Source organism: Piliocolobus tephrosceles, chromosome 9 (genome assembly GCF_002776525.5).
Source record: "Piliocolobus tephrosceles isolate RC106 chromosome 9, ASM277652v3, whole genome shotgun sequence".
NCBI classification, from domain to species: domain Eukaryota; kingdom Metazoa; phylum Chordata; class Mammalia; order Primates; family Cercopithecidae; genus Piliocolobus; species Piliocolobus tephrosceles.
Genome location: NC_045442.1, coordinates 96,318,318 through 96,338,591, shown reverse-complemented (window position 1 = coordinate 96,338,591; position 20,274 = coordinate 96,318,318). Strand labels below are relative to the sequence as shown.

At 39.8% G+C, this 20,274-nt stretch overlaps 1 protein-coding gene across 15 annotated transcripts in view; it reads left to right on the top strand.

The window, feature by feature from the left end:
• The window catches only part of CREM (cAMP responsive element modulator), an 87,312-nt gene that overhangs the window by 29,479 nt on the left and 37,559 nt on the right, over positions 1-20,274 (top strand). The window contains exons 1-3 of one of the 15 annotated variants that reach the window (XM_023218182.1): positions 13,986-14,391; positions 16,453-16,513; positions 16,589-16,649. The exons of the other annotated variants lie outside the window; for them this stretch is intronic. Of the exons in view, the coding sequence (XP_023073950.1) occupies positions 14,314-14,391; positions 16,453-16,513; positions 16,589-16,649 (200 nt within the window). The 5' untranslated portion in view covers positions 13,986-14,313. Of the gene's footprint in view, positions 1-13,985; positions 14,392-16,452; positions 16,514-16,588; positions 16,650-20,274 lie in introns of those variants that run through there. 15 annotated transcript variants of the gene reach the window in all.

The window sequence follows — 20,274 nt, the reverse complement described above, 5'->3', positions numbered from 1 at the left end:
AATTACAGGCATGAGCCACCGTGCCTGGCCACCTCTTTTCTTTTTTTTAAGAAACAGAGTCTTACTCTGTCACCCAGGCTGGAGTGCGGTGGCATGATTGTGGCTCACTGCAGCCTCAGTCTCTTGGGCTCCAGTGATATTCCTGCCTCAGTCTCCTGGAGTAACTAGAACTACAGGTGTATACCACCACGCTTGGCTAACTTTTAAATTTTTTGTAGAGATGGGGGTCTCACTGTCTTGCTCAGGCTGGTCTCGAACTCCTGACCTCAAGTGATCCTCCCTCTTCAGCTTCCCAAAATGTTGGCATTACAAGCGTGAGCCACTATGTTCAGCCAGAGATTGTTTTCTTTGCCTTATTTTATCATTTGTTATTTATAACCCTTGTAAATCCCAGACTAGTAAGAATTATGTTTGGTAACAGAGGCTTTGGGAAATTTCTGGTTCATTGAATAGTTGTAACGACATCTTCATAGTGCTCTTCACAAATGTGGATTTTGTAGTCCTATCAGAGATAAAACTGTAGTGGTTTTCTTAAAAGGTAGAGGGGAGAAAAGCCTGGTTATGGTATTGAATGTAATAGGTAGAGACAATATTAAATGAAGAAAACAGACATAGTTCAGGAAAAACACTTGTCTTTAAACAGGTTTCATTCAGATGTAGACCTCTGTTTTGGCAGATAATAACTATTTTCCTTTAAAACAATGCATATAAAGATGCAACAACAACAAAAACTACAGTCAGTATCCCTGATGAACATAGGTACAAAATACTAACAAACCAAATTCAACAACATATTAAAAAGATCATTAACAATGATCAAGTACCATTCATTCCAGGGATGCAAGGATGGTTCAACATATGCAAATCAGTAAGCCTGATACATCACATCAACAAAATGAAGGAAAAAGACCATATCATCATCACAATATATGCATAAAAAGTGTTTGAAAAATTCAATATTTTATTATAAAAACTCTCAACAAATTACATAAAGAAGGGATGTACCGGCCGGGCGCAGTGGCTCAAGCCTGTAATCCCAGCACTTTGGGAGGCCGAGACGGGCGGATCACGAGGTCAGGTGATCGAGACCATCCTGGCTAACCCGGTGAAACCCCGTCTCTACTAAAAATACAAAAAACTAGCCGGGCGAGGTGGCGGGCGCCTGTAGTCCCAGCTACTCGGGAGGCTGAGGCAGGAGAATGGCGTGAACCCAGGAGGCGGAGCTTGCAGTGAGCTGAGATCTGGCCACTGCACTCCAGCCTGGGTGACAGAGCGAGACTCCGTCTCAAAAAAAAAAAAAAAAAAAGGGATGTACCTCAATGCAACAAAGGCAATATATGACACACCCACAACTAACATGCTGAATGGAGAAAGGTTGAAAGCTTTTTCTCTAAGATCTGGAATAAGACAGGGATACCAGGCCAGGTGTTGTGGCTCATACCTGTAATCCCAGCACTTTGGGAGGTTGAGGCAGGTGGATCGCTGGAATCCAGGAGTTAAAGAGACCAGCCTGGGCAACACGGTGAAACCCTGTCTCTACCAGAAAACATACAAATATTAGCTGGGCATGGTGGCACACACCTGTAAGTCCCAGCTACTTGGGAGGCTGAGGCGGGAGGATGGCTTGAGCCTGGGAGGCACAGGTTGTAATGAACCAAGATCATGCCCCTACACTCCAGCCTGGGTGGCAGAGCCAGACCCTGTCTCAAAAAAAAAAAAAGAAAAAAGAAAAAGACACGGATGCCCATTTTTGCCACCTCTATTCAGCATTGTACTGAAAGTCCTAGCCAGAGCAATTAGGCAAAAGGAAGAAAGAAAAGGCAACTGAATTGGAAAGGAAGAAGTCAACTTGTCCCTGTTCACAAATGACATGATCTTACATCTGACGTGACCTTTAAAAAAAAGGAATGAAAATTAGAGAACCTTAAAGATGCCCCCAGAAAAACCTGTTAGATCTAATAAATGAATTCACTGAAGTTGCAGGATATGAAATCAACTTATAAAAATCAGTATTGTTTTTATCTAATAGTGAACTACCTGGAAAAAAATATCAAGAAAACTGTATTTACAATAGCTATGAAAAAAATACTTAGAAATATATTTAAGCAAGGAGGTGAAATATCTCTACATTGAAAACTATAAAAAGCATTGATGAGAGAAATTGAAGGAGACACAAATAAATGTTCATGGATTGGAATAATTCGTATTGTTTAAAAAGTCCACACTACCCAGAGCGGTCTACAGATTCAGTGCAATCCCTATCAAAAATATCAATGACATTCTTCACAAAGATAGGGAAAAACAATCCCCAAATTTATACAGAACCACAAAAGACCCCAAATAACAAAAGCAATCTTGAACCAAAAGAACGAAGCTGGAACCACTGCCATGGCCAGTCCGTTGCAGGGTATCCTGCAGCTGCTTCAGACCCAGAAGTGGGCTGCTGAGAAGGTCTCCATGGCCCACAGGTGGATGGACGGGGTACTGAAGCAGGCCAAAGAAGTAGCTTAGGCTGAATTGAACAGTGCCAGCTGCAGAGGGAAAAAAGAGTTCAAGGCAAATGAAGCTGAAGTACTGAAGTGAAAAAGGAGGCCCAGGAGAAAAGATGATCATCCTCCAGACCTACTTCCGGCAGAACAAGGAGGAAGTCTTGAACAACCTCTTGGCCTTTGTCTGCAACATCCGGCCAGAAACCTATGAAAACTGCTGCGTAAATGGGTAGGAGAAGAAAAAAGCACCTGTTCTATGAATTGGCATTTTAGATGCTCTCATGGAATATGAAGTTTCAACATAGCTCTAGTTACATGCTTATGGAAAGGCATTAAATTATTTCTGTATATTATGTAATAGGTCCCTCCCCTTTTTGGAGAGTAGCAAATGTAGTTTTGTTTCGTTTTTTTCCCCAGACTGAGAACTTACCTAAAGATTTCGTGTTTCTTAGAAAATGAATTGGTATATGTTGTCTATTTTCATATGCCTTTTGGTTCAAGCAACATATATGTCAGTGTTGACATTTTCTTTCTTAGATCTAATTAAACAAAACCAATTTTTTTGAAGAAAGAAAGGGATTAAATAATTTTTCCCCCTAATGCATTACTGAATTTGCCAGGGCTTTATGTATGAAAAAGTAGTAAATACTTATTTGTAACCTGTGTGAAGCAACATTCAGCCTTAATCTATTCCTGCTAATGGTTAGAACAACGATATTGGTATAATTGTTTGGGCTGCTTTTAGTTTCTCTTAATCATGTTTACTAGATTATAGAACTTAAGAACTTGTTACATGTTATTACTTGGTATACTGATAATCATTTGAAAGTCAAGACTCTTTGTCTTGCAAAAAAAAAAAAAAAGAACAAAGCTGAAGGCATAACACCACCTGACTTCAAAATATACTGTAGAGCTATAGTAACTAAAACTGCATGGTACCAGCATGAAAACAGATACATTGATCAATGGAACAGAATATAAAGTCCAGAAATAAAACCACGTATTTACTTACAGCCAACTTATATTCAACAAAGATGGCAAGACCACACAATGGGGAAAGGGCCATTTCCTTAATAAATGATGTTGGGAAAACTGGATATTCACATGCAAAAGAATGAAATTAGGCCTTTGTCTGTCACCATAAACAAAAATCGACTCTTGAAAATGGATTAAATATAAGACCCAAAACGATGAAACTACTACAAGGAAACAGGAAACTCCTTGACATTAGTCTGGCCAATGAGTTTTTCGATACGACCTTAAAAGCACAGGCAATATAAGCAAAAATGGACAAACAGTATTACGTCAAACTATAAAGCTTCCCCATAGCAAAGGAAACATTCAACAGAGTGAAGAGGGAACCTACAGAATGGGAGAAAATACTTGCAAACTATACATCTGATAAGGGGTTAATATCCAAAACACAAGAAGGACTCAAACAACTCAATAGTAAGAAAATAACCTGATTTTCTAAACATCTGCAAAAGACCCGAATAGACTTTCCTCAAAAGAAGACATAAAAATGGCCAAGTACAGTAATTCATCACTTAACAGGTATACATTTTGAAAAATGTGTTGTGAGGCGATTTCATCTTTTTTTCCCCCTTCTGATCCAACAGAACCAATGGTATAGTGATTTCATCTTTGTGCGAACATCTAGAGTGTACTTACACAAACCTAGGTGATATAGTATAGCCCACTATATTCCTAAGCTGTATGGTACAGCCTATTATTCCTGGGCTACAAACCTGTACAGGATGCGATTATACTGAATACTATAGGCAGTTGGAGCACAATAGTAAGTATTTGTGTATCTAAACATAGGAAAGATACAGTAAAAATACGGTATCAAAGATAAAAATGGCACATCGGTATAGGGCACAAAACTGTAGTGGAGCTTGCAGGACTGGATGTTGTCCTGGGTGTGCCAGCGAGTGGGCGGTGAGGGAATGTGAAGGCCTCGGACATTATTGTACACTACTGTAGACTATCTTTTTTTTAATAGAGTTTTGCTCTTTTGCCCAGGCTGGAGTAGAGTGGCACAATCATAGTTCACTGCCGCCTCAAACTCCTGGGCTCCAGTGATCCTCCTGCCTCAGTCTCTCAAGTAACTGGGACTATAGGCACATGCCACCATGCCTGGCTAACTTACTTTATTTTTTTGCTATTGTAGACTTGATAAACATTGTACACTCAGGTTATGCTAAATTCATAAAACATCATTTCTTCAATAAATGAACTGTAGCTTACTGTAAATTTTTTATTTTTTGACTTGTAATAACACTTAGCCTAAAATACAAACATACAGCTGCATAAAAATGTTTTCTATGCTTGTTCTATAAACCTTTTCTGTGTTTGAAATTTTTTATTTTTTACTTTTAAACTTTTGTGTTAAAAACTGAGACACAAACACACATATTGGCCCAGGCCTGTATAGTGTCAGGATCATCCATATTGCTGTCTTCCACCTTCACATCCTGTCCCAATGGAAGGTCCTCAGGTAAAGAACTCATGGAGCTGTCATCTAACAGTGCCTTCTTGATACTTCCTGAGAAACCTGCCTGAGGCTGTTTTACAGTTAACTTTTAAAAATAATTTGAAGTAAAATAATAATAAAAAATACAATAAATACATAAACCAGTAACAGTCATTTATTATTCAAGCATATGTACTGTACATAATTGCATTGCTGTGCTTTTATATAATTATGAGACAGGGTCTTGCTCTGTTGCCCATGCTGGTGTGTGGTGATGGGATCTCGGCTCACTGCAACCTCCACCTCCTGGGTTCAAGCTATTCACATGCCTCAGCCTCCCAAGTATGGGATTACAGCCGCGCATGACCAGGCCTGGCTGATTTTTATGTTTTTAGTACAAAATTTCTCTACCAAAAATACAAAAATCAGCAGGTGTGGTGGTGGGTGCCTGTAATACCAGCTACTTGGGAGGTTCAGGCAGGAGAATCGCTTGAACCCGGAGGCGGAAGTTGCAGTGAGTCAAGATCACACCACTGTACTCCACCCTGGACAACAGAGTGGGACTCTGTCTCACCAATAAACAAAAAACAAAAAAAAAACTCAACATCATTAATCATCAGGGAATTGCAAATCAAAACTACAATGAGATATCACCTTCCTCCTGTTAGGTTGGTTATCATCAAAATGACAAAAGATAACAGGTGTTGGCAAGAATATGGAGAAAAGGGAACACTTATACACTGATGGTGGAAATGTAAGTTAGTATAGCCATTATGGAAAACAATATGAAGGTGCCTCCAGATATTAAAAATAGAAGTACCAGATGATCCAGCAATTTCACTACTGGGTATCTATCCAAAGGAAATGAAAGCAGTGTGTGGAAGAGATATCTGCACTTCCGTGTTTATTGCAGCACTGTTCACAGTGGCCAAGATATGGAATCAGCCTCAATACTCATCAGTGGATGAGTGGATAAAGAAAGTATGGTATGTATACACAATGGAATACTATCCAACCATAAAAAAGAATAAAGTCGTGTCATTTGCAGCAAGATGGAGGCATCTGGAAGACATTCTGTTAAGTGGATAAGCCAGGCCCAGAAAGACACATACTGCATGATCTTACTCCTGTGGAGTCTAAAAAGTTCTCATAGAAGTAGAGAGTAGAATGGTGGTTAGCAGAGGTGGGGGTGCTTAGTTAGAGGGAAGGATGGGGAAATGTTGGTCCAAGAGTATATAATTACAGTTAGGAGGAATGTGTTCAAGAGAGCTATCGTACAGCATGGTGACTATAGTTAAGGACAATGTATTGTTGAAAAATGCAGAGATAGTTGAATGTTAATAATGTTCTAACCACAAAAACAACTATGTGAGGTAATGCTATTGTTAATTAGCTAGATTTAACTTTTCCACAACTTATATATACTCCAAAACATCATGTTGTACGTGATACATGCAATTTTTTCTGTCAATTCAAAATGTAAAGTAAGAACATCTGAAAGGTATGTCTCTAACTTCCACATGCTTTCCTTGCCCAGTCTTTCTCTCCTGCTTGTCTCTCTGCCTGTCAGTGTGAGACACCCTCTCTAGGAAGCTGCTGTCATCCTTTACAAAGAAGGAGTCCAGAATCTAAAATCTTACCCAGGCTGCTTCAGGCAGTACTGAAGCCTGGGCTTCTCAGAGGCCATAGTAGAGGCCAGTTGTAGCAAATCTGGTTGAAAAAGCAGGAATTATTTTAAGTTTTTCTAACCACCTGAGCTCAATTTGCCCAGCTGTGAGATTAAACACTTTCTTAGGGCAACAGTAAACCATGGCCACCAGAAAGTAAAATCAAATACAAAATAATAATTAATGGGCGAGGCACAGTGGCTCATGCCTGTAAACCACACTCCAGCCTGGGTAACAGAGCAAGACCCTGTCTCAAAACAACAAAAAATAAAAATAAAAATAAAAAAATAGAGAACAAAAATAATAAATGTGTGCATATTTACTATTGGATATGGTAATATACCATGGTAGGTATTGCCTTTGTAAGTTGGTCTCCACTGTCTTTTGTTCCTAGAGCTTTCTCATTTTCTCATCTCCAAGGGCTTGTTTACTGCTTCATACATAAAAAGAGGCCAGGTATGATGGCTCATGCCTGTAATGCCAACACTTTGGGAGGCTGAGATGAGAGGACTGCTTGAGCACAGGAGTTCAAGACCAGCCTGGACAACATAGGGAGACCATGTCTCTACGAAAAATCAAAAACTTAGGCCAGGAGCAGTGGCCCACGTGTGTAATCCCAGCACTTTGGGAGGCTGAGGCAGGCAGATCACCTGAGGTCAGGAGTTCGAGACCAGCCTGGCCAACAGCATGGTAAAACCCTATCTCTACTAAAAATACAAAAAATTAGCCAGGCTTGGTGGTGGGCACCTGGAATCCCACCTACTCGGGAGGCTGAGGCAGGAGAAACGCTTGAACCCGGGAGGCGGAGGTTGCAGTGAGCTGAGATCGCACCATTGCACTCCAGCCTGGGTGACAACAATGAAACTCTGTCTCAAAAAAAAAAACAAAAAAACCAACAATTAGTTGAGTGTGGTGGCATGCACTTGTAGTTCAAAGTACTCAGGAGGCTGAGGTGGGAGGATTGCTTGAGCCTGGGAAGTTGAGGCTACAATGAGCCGAAATTATGCCATTGCACTCTAGCCTGGGTGACACAGCAAGAACCTATCTCAAAACAAAATAAACAAAAAGAGCCCTAATTTATACGTGTATACTCGGTTTGAATTAAGTTTAGCTTGTTTACTTAAAACTAGTGTTGAAGGTATTTTTCATACTATACTAAAGTTGATACTAATTTTATGCAGTATATGCAGTTTTAAGTATTAAGACTAATCATTTGATCCTTGCTTTCTTTACCTAAAACATGGAAAATACTGATTTCATAGATTAAATGAGATGATTTGTGTGAAGCACAAGCAGAGTTTGGCATCTGGTCAATGTGCAATAAATGCTTGCTTTTATCCTCATAGTGACCTGCCTTGATCTTAAAATTAAAATGGTAGTAATTAGGCTTTAAAATGAAGTGGCTTATGCTGGTTTTAAAATATATCGTATTCGGAATCCTTTGTAAGTAACTATGTTTTCTTGTAACATTGTAATCTACTATGCTTAGTAGGCCTCCAGAGGGTTTAAAGGAGAAAAGCTAATTTTTTATAGTTGTTTTATAAGCAAACTTCCGGGATGTCAGGAGCTTGCTTAAAATGGTTATGTTTTATGCTTCTTAATTTAGGTACTTTAGATTTCTCCTAGATATTTTAGAACATTGCAGGCCACTTTGGGCATAAAAATCTACAATATAATTTGTAACTATTTCAGATTTCATGTTAAGACCAAACTGCATTATAATTTTTGTAAGGAGCTAAACTCTTAGACTTTACTATTTATGTACTCTGACCATTGGACTGGAACTGAAAACAACTTAAAGATGCAATTTGGCCTGGCTGTGTTAAATTAGTCTGCTTTGCATTGCTATAAAGGAGTACCGGGCTGGGACAGTGGCCCATGCCTGTAATTCCAGCACTTTGGGAGCCTGAGTTGGGTGGATTTTTTAAGCTCAGGAGTTCGAGACCAGCCTGGCCAACATGGTGAAACCCCGTCTCTACAAAAAAAAAAATACAAAAATTAGCTGGGTGTAGTAGTGGCAGGTGCCTGTAATCCCAGCTACTCCAGAGGCTGAGGCAGAAGAACCACTTGAGCCCTGAAGGCGGAAGTTGCAGTGAGCCAGATTGCACCACTGCTTTCCAGCCTGGGCCACAGAGCGCGGCTCCATTTCAAAATAAATAAATAAAACAAAAGGAAAAGAAATACCTGAGGCTGAATAATGTATAAAGAAAAGAAGTTTGTTTTGGCTCACGGTTTTGCAGGCTGCACAAGAAGCATGACACCAGTATGTGCTGCTAGGGAAACCTCCAGAAGCTTCAAATCATGGCAGCTGGAGAAGGGGGAGCCAGGGTATCACATGGAGAGAGAGGGAGCAAGAGAGAGGGGAGGTGCCACACTGTTCAACAACCAGCTCTCAGAACTACTAGAGCGAGAACTCCCCATGACCCAAACACCTCCCACTAGGCTCCACCTCTAACATTGAGGATTATATTTCAACATGAGATTGGGAGGGGACAAGCATCCAACTGTATCATATGCTTTGTCAAAATAATTCTGATTTTGACATCTTTTATGTAAATCTTCTTTCCTTGCCTCCATTTTGGGGACGATTTTTATACATTTAATCCTTTAAAATCAAAGGGTTTAATATACATGTATGTTATCTAAGCTGTACTTTGTTGGCCAAATTATTTGAGTAAAATGTAGCAATAATAATAAGAATAACAAAAGTGAGCTTTTATTGAATATTCGGTATGTGCTAGGCACTGTTCTTTTTTTTTTTTTTTTTTGAGACGGAGTTTCACTCTTGTTGACCAGGCTGGAGTGCAGTGGCGTTATCCTGGCTCACTACTATCTCTGCCTCCCGGGTTCATGTGATTCTCCTGCCTCAGCCTCCTGAGTAGCTGGGATTACAGGCATATGCCACCACGCCCAGCTAATTTTGTATTTTTAGTAGAGATGGGGTTTCACCATGTTGGCCAGACTGGTCTCAAACTGCTGAACTCAGGTGATCCACCTGTCTCGGCCTCACAAAGTCCTGAGATCACAGGTATGAGCCATCTGGCCAGGCCGCCAGACACGGTTCTAAGTGCCTTACACACATCGATTAAATCTTCACAACCCTGTAGAAAGGTACTGTTTTCATAACCATTTGCAGCTGAGGAAAACAAGGCACAGAGAGTCTAAGTCACTTGTTTCAGATCATACAGCTAGGAAAGGCAGAGCCAAGATTTGAACCCAGGCAGTCTGTGTTTAGAGTCCATTGACCACTCCACCATTTATCACCTGAAATGCATAGGTACTCGGTGTTTAACCAGACAATCTCAGAGAACATTACCTAGAAAAATCCATAGTTGATTAAGAGTGATAATGAATATATGCTCTCTTGTCTCCATATATATATATGTATATGTATATATATATACTTCATAACAATTTATACGTGTGTGTGTGTGTGTGTTTGCACTGTGTGTACTATGGATACATATATACTGTTACTCTGTTACTGCATTATTCAGTGGCAGAGAAGACAGTTTCAAATTTAGATTCCAGTTCAGCTTCTGACCCTGGATGTGTGAAGTCATAGAAAATTTAAATTTTACTCATTTTGATGCATTAGGATTTGTTTCCACATAATTCCTGGCACCAACAGCCATTTTATTTGTTGCACTATAATTCTCAGGTCAGGAGTACAAGAGAGTCCAGAGTTTTAGAATTATATCATTTAAGATGATGAGCATCAGTCTCATTGCAATTTAGTAAAATCAGTTTAATGAGTGTTTTCTTGGCAAAAAGCCAGTTAATTATCATATCCATCAAATTTGAGGCTATAGTTATTAAAATTTTTTATGGTGGGAAAAATATCTAACATAAAATTTACCATGTTAGCATTTTAAAAAAATTTTTTTTGAGGTGGAGTCTTGCTCTGTCACCTAGGCTGGAGTGAAGTGGCGCGATCTCGGCTCACTGCAAGCTCCGCCTCCTGGGTTCAAGCGATTCTCCTGCCTCAGCCTCCTGAGTAGCTGGGACTATAGGCATGTGGCACCACCCCCAGGTAATTTTTTGTATTTTTAGTAGAGATGGGGTTTCACCGTGTTAGCCAGGATGGTCTTGATCTCCTGACCTCATGATCCACCCGCTTTGGCCTCCTAAAGAGCTGGGATTACAGGCATGAGCCACCACGCCTGGCCCATGTTAGCAGTTTTTAAGTGCACAGTTCACTGATGTTAAGTAACATTTTCATGAAACAGATCTCCAGACCTTTTCTTATCTTGCAGATCTAGAACTAAGCACCCATTAAACAACTGCCTCTTTTCCCCTTTCCCTCAGCCACTGGTAACCACCATTCTACTTTCTGTTTCTCTGAATTTGACTAGATACCTCCTATAGGTGGAATCATGCAGTATTTTTGTCTTTTTGTGACTGATATATTTAGCATAATGTCGTTAACATTTTGTAGCACGTGACAGGACTTTGTTTTTTAGGCTGAATAATATTTTATTGTAGGTATGTACCACATTTTATCGTTACTGTTTTTCTATACTATTTTTCTATGGTGGTTTTTGTCAAGTCAGTACTCGTTAGACTTAGACACCAAGTGATTGGTAGAAGGAATATGATAATCAGAATAATTCATATAAATTGCAGTTTGACTGTTTCATAGATACTACAATAAAGAGTTGGTTTAGGTTAGAAATAAAGATTAACATAAAAAAAAAGATTAACATGAGAGTTTTGATAAGTGGTTTGTAGGCATTCATTCCCTGTTTTCTAGCTTTTGGCATGAACATTTCCTGTTCATTATTAGAAATGATCCATATTACTGTTAAGAGCAATTTTAATATCTACTGTTTGCCCTTATATGAGGTCTGTTGCATAAAAAGTCTTTTTTTGGCTTAGGATCTTAATTGCAAATTCTTTATGTGTGTTTATTATTTTGAAATACATTTGGCTAGCAAATTATGATCAGTTTCCTTCTTACTGAAACCAAATACGAGATTGACTTCCAAAAGTTCCTTCCAGAGCTAAAAGAGTTTGACTTCTATAAAGATCATGTCCATTTTTATAGTACTTTAATATATATATATTATAATAAGTGAAACATATCTCATATTGGCTAGAATATAAAATGATGCCCCAAATACTATACATAGGAAATCCAAGATACCATAAGGATTAACTCAGAAGAAAAAAAAGATTAGCTAAAGCACTGTTTTCAAAGGATAAAAAACCCTAATTTTAATTTAAGTGGTTACTGGAAGTATTATCAAAATAGATTAAACTCTTCTGGATAATTAAGAATGACCAAATTCTAATAGTTGCTTTGCTTTCAAGAAGTGAATGTTTTAGAAACATGAAATTTGACCATTTACATTTACAGTATCAGAAACAATGATCCTCTTCCCCCTTTTTAATTTAGATTATGGATTTCAGCTTATGCGCTATACATAAAAAAATGATTGGAGGCAACAACATCTCTTTAGAAGATAATGGATAGCAAATATAGAAATAATATTGTACTTGGCTAATCTCTTTTTTTTTTTTTGAGACGGAGTCTCGCTCTGTTGCCCAGGCTGGACTGCAGTGGCCAGATCTCAGCTCACTGCAAGCTCCGCCTCCTGGGTTTTTTACGCCATTCTCCTGCCTCAGCCTCCCGAGTAGGTGGGACTACAGGCGCCCGCCACCTCGCCCGGCTAGTTTTTTGTATTTTTTAGTAGAGACGGTGTTTCACCATGTTAGCCAGGATGGTCTCGATCTCCTGACCTCGTGATCCGCCCGTCTCGGCCTCCCAAAGTGCTGGGATTACAGGCTTGAGCCACCACGCCCGGCCGGCTAATCTCTTTTTAACAAATACTTTCAACATATATTCTTAAGGTAAAATTTAACTACATTGATTTTGCAATTTGTTAGCCACACTATCTTAAAAACAAAACAAAGAAAAACACCTAGGCCAGACGTAGTGACTCACACCTGTAATCTCAGCACTTTGGGAGGCCAAGGCGGGTAGATTACCTGAGGCCAGCAGTCGAGACCAGCCTGACCAACATGGTGAAACTCCGTCTCTACTAAAATTACAAAAATTAAGTGGGTGTGGTGATGAGGACACCTGTAATCCCAGCTACTTGGAGGCTGAGACAGGAGGATCGCTTCAACCTAGGAGGTGGAGGTTGCGGTGAGCCCAGATCACACCACTGCACTCCAGCCTGGGCGACAGAACAGGAGTCCGTATCAAAAAAAAGAAAAGAAAAAATTACCCGGGCGTGGTGGCGGGCATCTGTAATCTCAGCCACCAGCCACTCGGGAGGGTGAGGCAGGAGGATTGCTTGAGCCTAGGATGTGGAGGTTGCAGTGAGCCAAGATTGTGCCACTGAACCTCAGCCTGAGCAACAGCTAGACTCTGTCTCAAACCAAAAACAAAAAAACACTTTAATGGGAAGGAAGTCATTCAATACAACCAAAATGAAGACCAACTACATTTTTCATTTAGTGTTTGTCTTACTCAGCACAATCAAGTATGACTTTTAAAAATTAAAGCGGCCAGGTGCGGTGGCTCAAGCCTGTAATCCCAGCACTTTGGGAGGCCGAGACGGGCGGATCACGAGGTCAGGAGATGGAGACCATCCTGGCTAACACGATGAAACCCCGTCTCTACTAAAAAAATACAAAAAACTAGCTGGGCGAGGTGGTGGGCGCCTGTAGTCCCAGCTACTCGGGAGACTGAGGCAGGAGAATGGCATAAACCCAGGAGTCGGAGCTTGCAGTGAGCTGAGATCGGGCCACTGCACTCCAGCCTGGGCAACAGAGCAAGACTCCGTCTAAAAAAAAAAAATTAAAGTGGGCCGGGCACGGTAGTTCACACCTGTAATCCCAGCACTTTCAGAGGCCAAGGTGGGCGGATCACCTGAGGTCAGGAGTTCAAGTCCAGTCTGGCCAACATGGTGAAACCCTGTCTTTACTAATACAAAAATCAGCCGGTCATGGTGGCGCATGCCTGTAATCCCAGCTACTCAGGTGGCTGAGGCAGGAGAATTGCTTGAACCCAGGAGGCAGAGGTTACAGTGAGCCGAGATAGCACCACTGCACTCCATCCTGGGGGACAGAGCAAGACTCCATCTCGGGGGGAGGAAAAAAATTAAAGTGGAATATTTTACATCTTTATTCAGGTATTTGATTTATAATATTCTTATTATTTTCAGCTTTAAAACATTTGAAATATTCTTTTAAATGCTTTTTCCCCCATAGAACAGACTGTTGAGAATCCTGTCTTAATACATAAACATCAAGATAGTTTTCAGCTTCTTGCTTAGCTTGTTAGTGTATTTTTATTGTAGTCCTTAAACTAGGTAGTACAGAGATTTGATTTTTCAGGAGCAGAGTTGATAGAGCAGTCTGCTATATTGTGAATTCACATTTTAAAATCCTTTATTAATTGTCTTGAATGCAGGTCTAGTAGCTCTGTGATGTGTGCAGCTAAACTATGACATCATAAACCCCATCTTGAGGGAACCTAGCTACGGGTCAGAGCTAGTCCACTAGGTGCTAATCAAATGCTGTGTAACAACACTGTGAGGTTTTCCCAGTTATAAGTGTCATTATTAGGGTTTTTTTTTTTTTTAATTGCAAAGCCAAGTAAGGCTGTCAATTGCATCATCTTACCTTATTTCTTCAGATTAAGTACTGTTTATAGTGGGATTTTCGGTGGATGTGGTGGCATCAGCATAATCTATGTTTCAGGCGTCCTATAGAAGAGGATTATTCTTCAAGGGATGTGGACGAAAAGGTAAATGATGTCTGCTATAAGTACCTTCTACACACTTTTAAAGCCTCATGAAAAGAGGGGTAAAAATTGTGAAATATAAAATAGCGTCCATTTTATGTTTTAGTTTTTTGAGCAGTGGCCTACTTGGTTATTAGAATGTGATAAATTATTCATAGATCTTGGTATCACTTTTTCCTTCTCTTCATTTAGGCTTTTTGTGCAAACATTCCCTCCTCTGAGAAATTATCTACAACAAGTAGCCTCTTCCCACACCACCCCCAGCCCCTGCTTTGTTACTCTCCAATCCGTTATTCTGCTTTACTATTCTTTTAAGAATGGAGCACCACCCAAATTATTTCCTCATCTATTTCTGTCTTCTGATCTGGGAGAGCAGCGACTTATTCTCATTCACTGCTGTATTCCCGCTGTCTAGAACAGCCCACGACAAGCTCCCAATAGATATTCAGCAAATAGAAGGGTTAATTCATAAATAAGATGTGTTTTTTGATGTTTATAAGAAAGATTTCTCTATTTCTGCCTGTGATATGCATATTTTAGTTCAAGTGAACTTTGGTTTGTCTCCTTGTGTGTCTTTTAGGAAAGACTTTAATTCCTTTCTGTTTCCAGGGCTTCTTTAGAACCCTACTTATGAATAATTATAATACTTTGTAGATTCTTCCTTGTTTCCATTACAAGGATCTTCTTTTTTTTTTTTTTTTTTGAGGCTGAGTCTCACTCCGTTACCCAGGCTGTAGTGCAATGGCACGATCTCGGCACACCACAACCTCTGCTTCCTGGGTTCAAGTGATTCTCCTGCCTTAGCCTCCCAAGTAGCTGAGATTATAGGCATGTGCCACCACACCTGGCTAATTTTTATATTTTTGGTAGAGATGGGGTTTCACCATGTTGGCCAGGCTGGTCTTGAACTCCTGACCTCAAGTGATCCGTCCACCTCAGCCTCCCAAAGTGCTGGGATTACAGGCGTGTGCCACCATGCCCAGCCTCCTTCATCTTCTTCTTCTTCTTTTTTTTTTTTTTTGAGACAGACTCTCACTCTGTCGCCGAGGCTGAAGTGCAGTGGTGTGATCTCAGCTCACTGCAACTTCCACCTTGCAGGTTCAAGCAATTCTCATGCCTCAGCCTCCCCAGTTGCTGGGATTACAGGCGCATGCTACCATACCTGGATAATTTTTGTATTTTTAGTAGAGATGGGGCTTCACCATGTTGGCCAGGCTGGTCTTGAACTCCTAACCTCAATCGATCTGCCTGCCTTGGCCTCCCAAAGTGTTGGAATTACAGGTGTGTGCCACTGCACCCAGCCTCAGATGTTTATTTCTTATCTGGGCTCTAATCCAATAACCAGTCCCCTAATTCTCCTTGCCTGTGGAACATTTCCACCTGGTGGTCCTGCTGTTGCCCTGCCATTTTAGTGGCTTAGGCTCCCTAAAACTGAATCCATCACCTTGCACAAATCAAAAAAGATGCTTCTTTATTTACCTATTTTGTCTCTGGGGATACCATGCATGTTATTGGATCTTTCACTGCCCTACTTCCCTCCATGCCATCTGTGTACCATACCCTACTTCACAGGCAGCCATGTACTCAGCTATAGCCCTATGCACTCAGTATAATAATAGTGCTTAGATGTTAAGGGTAGGAAGCCATGTGAATTTTTTTGATGAATAATAATGGTGGAGTTTAACCTGTTAACTCTACCAGTATAATTATAAGCTTGACACTCTTACTTATAAGTTTTGGCCAAACCAGTGAGAATGTAGAATGATAATTCTCCAGATCTAAGGGTTTTCTTTTTTAAAAGGAGACATTTGAATTCTACCTCCAGGTGCGTCATTTGTGCAGGGTCTCAGCCTTTATTTTAGCAGTTTAATGAAAAAATTGTCTTGTGAGCTTTTGGTCTGCCTAGAGTTTGGACATACAGAAGTTTCCTTGTAGTTACAGAATCTGTATAACCCATCTCCAGAATTATCGGAATATGGTTTATGTTACCAGGTACAAGTTCTTTTTCTGTATCAGGTATTCTGAACCAAGCCTTTTTTTTTTTTTTTTTTTTTTTTTTTGGAGACAGAGTCTTGCTCTGTCATCCGGGCTGGAGTGCGGTGGCATGATCTCAGCTCACTGCAACTGAGTTCAAGAAATTCTCATGGGTTCAAGAAATTCTCATGCCTCAGCCTCCCAAGTAGCTGGTATTACAGGTGCGCACAATTTCCTGGGTTCAAGAAATTCTCATGCCTCAGCCTCCCAAGTAGCTGGGATTACAGGTGCGCAAAACCACACCTGGCTGATTTTTGTATTTTTAGTAGAGGGGGTTTCACCATATTGGTCAGGCTTGTCTTGAACTCCTGACCTCAGGTGATCCTCCTGCCTTGGCCTCCTGAAGTGCTGGGATTACAGGCGTGAGGACTTAGCCATTTTTGATAGAGCTATTGTTTAATTAAAATTCTGAGAGTTGTACTTGAAAGATGATTAAACCAATGTAAAGGATGATTTATGCCTATTAGACGCCCATGGATCTTTGTTGAATTGTTTTTCTGTTCTCCAGAATAATCTGATTTCTTTGAAGCTGGGCATTTCCCCACAAAAAGTGAATGTGGACACCACCTGCCATCTCAACCCATAGGTCTAGTTTGTGAGAATACTTGTAGGACCCCTGGATTTCCCCCTATAGTTTCAAGTTCATTGTCTTCAGATACCTTATTCTGTGTATTTGGAAAAAAGAGTAAAACTTTGAGAACCATTGGGTATCTGACAAGGTATCTTTGGGAGCTCCTTAATTCTAAAAAGAAAATTATTTTGATTTGAGAAAATGTGGTATCTTCAGAAATTTCCACCACCCAGCTATGTGACTGCATTTTTTAAAAAGGAAAGGAACAGAGAGGAAAATCAAGTCACTCTAACCTCCTTACTTACCTGTGGATTGTCCCTGCACATGATGGTGGGTGGTAGAAGTGGTGGTGGAGCACTGTGTCCTCCAGAGAGCTCAGTCCGGAATCTGGCAATAAAGATCATGTCCCAATTTCCTGAACTGATGGGATAGAAGCTGGTCAATGAAGTCTTCTCTTTGTGTTTTTTTTTTCTTTTGTTTTATGTAATTATAAAGTATAATTTCTATTTTGCCAGTTTCTGACATACAGGCTCTGTCAGGGTTACTGGATATGTTTATTTTGTCTCTGCTGCTCTATTGGACCTGAAATCTCAGCCTGTCTGAGCAGTTCTTTAAGCTGAAAGCCAGGATGGTAGGGGCTAAATTAGAGTGGAATAACTGTTTTCAAAGTATCGTGTGCAGAACCCTGGGGGTGACTCTGAGACACTTTCATGAGGCTTGCTAGGTCAAAACCATTTTTACAGTAATGCTAAGATGTTATTTTTCTTTTTCTCTGTTTTGATATCTGCACTGATGGTGCAAAAACAATGGTGGTGGGGGAGTGGTAAATTGTTGGTACCTTAAGTCAGTGACACAAACTGTATTAGTATTCACTATATTCACTGCTATCCACTTGCAGTTTTTTTTTTTAAGTCAATTTTACTTAAGAATACCTTTGATGAGGCAGTAAAAATTACCATTGCATTAAACCCTGACTCTGAGTACATGCTGTTTTGATATTCTGTGTCCTGAAGTGGGACAGCTGCAGAAAGCACCCCTGCTGCATCCTGAAGACCCATGGTGTTCTTGAGGAAAAGCACGTGTGTTACTTGAGTGCCAAGATGAATTAGCTGCCTGTTTTTCCACAGAACATCATTTTCTTCAGAAGAATGACTAATTGCCAAATGATGGCTATTCAAACTTGAAGACATTTCCTCAAAAACAAATGAAGTGAGCTTGTCAGTTCAAGGGAAACAACTCATGGTGTGTATTGTCACAAGCTTTTAAGGCAAAACTTTGAATTTTGGAAAATCTGCATCTGCATTGTGAGCTTGACAATATTCATAGTTTTCTGATCAAACTGGTTATACTTTAATGAAATGTGATTTATAATAGTGTGTCATGAAATGCGTCCACATTTGGAAGATCTCCTGAACTCAGTGAGCCAGTATTTTCCAAATGAATACTTCAGGATGTTACAAAATCTTATGTGGGTAAAAGATTCATCCAAAGTACAAGACAGATCAATGGATTTTAATGTAACTGATACAGTCTCAGATTGTACGTTGCAATTAACCCTTAAGAGACAACCAGTTGTCAAGTTTTGGTGTATCGATGAAGAATATCCATGATTTTCTACAGCAGCTATTATAATATTCCTCCCTTTTTCTAACATGAGTCTGTGCGAGGCCCAGATTTTCTTTACATGCCAACTAAAGCAACATATTGCAACAGATTCAGTGTAGAAGTAGATACGAGAATCTAGCTGTCTTCAGTTAAATCTGACCTTAAAATAATTTGTAAAAATGTAAAACAGTGCTACTTTTCTCATTTTTTTGAAAATATAATCATTTTTCATAAAATGTTATTTATGGTAGCATATATTTATTATTTTAAAATGAGTTACTAAGTATTTTTTAAATTTCTGTTTTAATTTCCAATATGTTAAATATCAACAGATATAACCAGTGGTGTGCACAGCTGGCTTGTACCAGTGAAAACCAATTGTATAATCTTTATTCGGCTTTGTGTTCAATGTCATCCAATGGCAGCTTGAAATCAGTCATAGTAGGAGTATTTACATCACAGAAATGAGCAAACACCACAAGTCAGTGTTCCTCCTCCTTAAGATCTAGTTATTAAGTGTTTACCAGCCAAAACAAAAGCTCTTTGAGGTCATCAGTAATTTTTAAGAGTGTAAAGATGCCCTGAGACTAAAATATTTGAGAATTAGTTGTGAGGAGAAAGAGTTATCTTTTGGGAGTTAGTCACCATAGAGGTGGTTGCCTTTTTATAATTCATACAGAGTTGCCTTTTGTGCTGGAAACATTTGTAGAATAAATTAAATGTTTTAAAACTTGTAGTTGTTAAATCTACTGGTTCCATAATGGGATGATGTTTTTCTTTTCCCCGGAATCTAAACTGGACGATAATACTCTGGCGGTAGGTGAGCTGAATTTTCCCTGTAGGCTACGTATTGGTTGCCTCTGTCCTGGTTTCTCACTGTCTGTCCAGCTGTTATCTAGGTTTAGATCAAGCCTTCACTCATGCTCTGGCACCTACACAAAGCCCTCACTTACTGTTTGGGCCCATACTGATCTTTCTATTCTGTACTCCTAAGATATTCAAGGCCTCTAAAGTGGAGCAATTCGTTCTATACTATTCAGCGTGCCATTGTTTCTTAGGTGCTAGTTTTATTCTACTTTCTACTAGTGTACCTAGTACAATGCTCAACACCTAGGTTCTCTTACACGGATAAAACATGTTTTAACTTTTGGATTGCCAGAGAAGTTTGTTTTCCAAGGGAATGATGTTGTAAATAAATCTTAGTTATTTGTTATAAACCCAGTTTTTAGTAATTCTTTTCAGGTATTAATATAAGTTGGAAATCATTGGTGTTCCTCAAAGTGAAGTCACACACAAAATCTTCCTTGAAAAATTGTTTTAGATCCTGTGGTTCTACTACCGCACATGATAGACACTGGTGACTTATTTCCAAGGTCTTTGACTCTTGAGTAAGTCATAATGAATAGTGAATCTTAGTAAAATGAGTCAAAGTTTCTGAAATTATGCTGGCCTATAGGACAGAGTTGTTTACTAATTAGAAAACCTGGCAGGTTTTGAGTCTAGAGGAGTGGTAGTATCGTGCTTTCTAGTAGGGATCTCTGTTGAAGGAACTCAGGGAAGTAGTGAAGAGATGGCTGTTGTACTGATCGCTACCCAAAGCTAAGTGATAGTTCTGGCCTCTCTGGATGCTTGAGCTAGGGAGAGGAAAAGTGTCCAGAGGCCTCACCAGCCTTGAA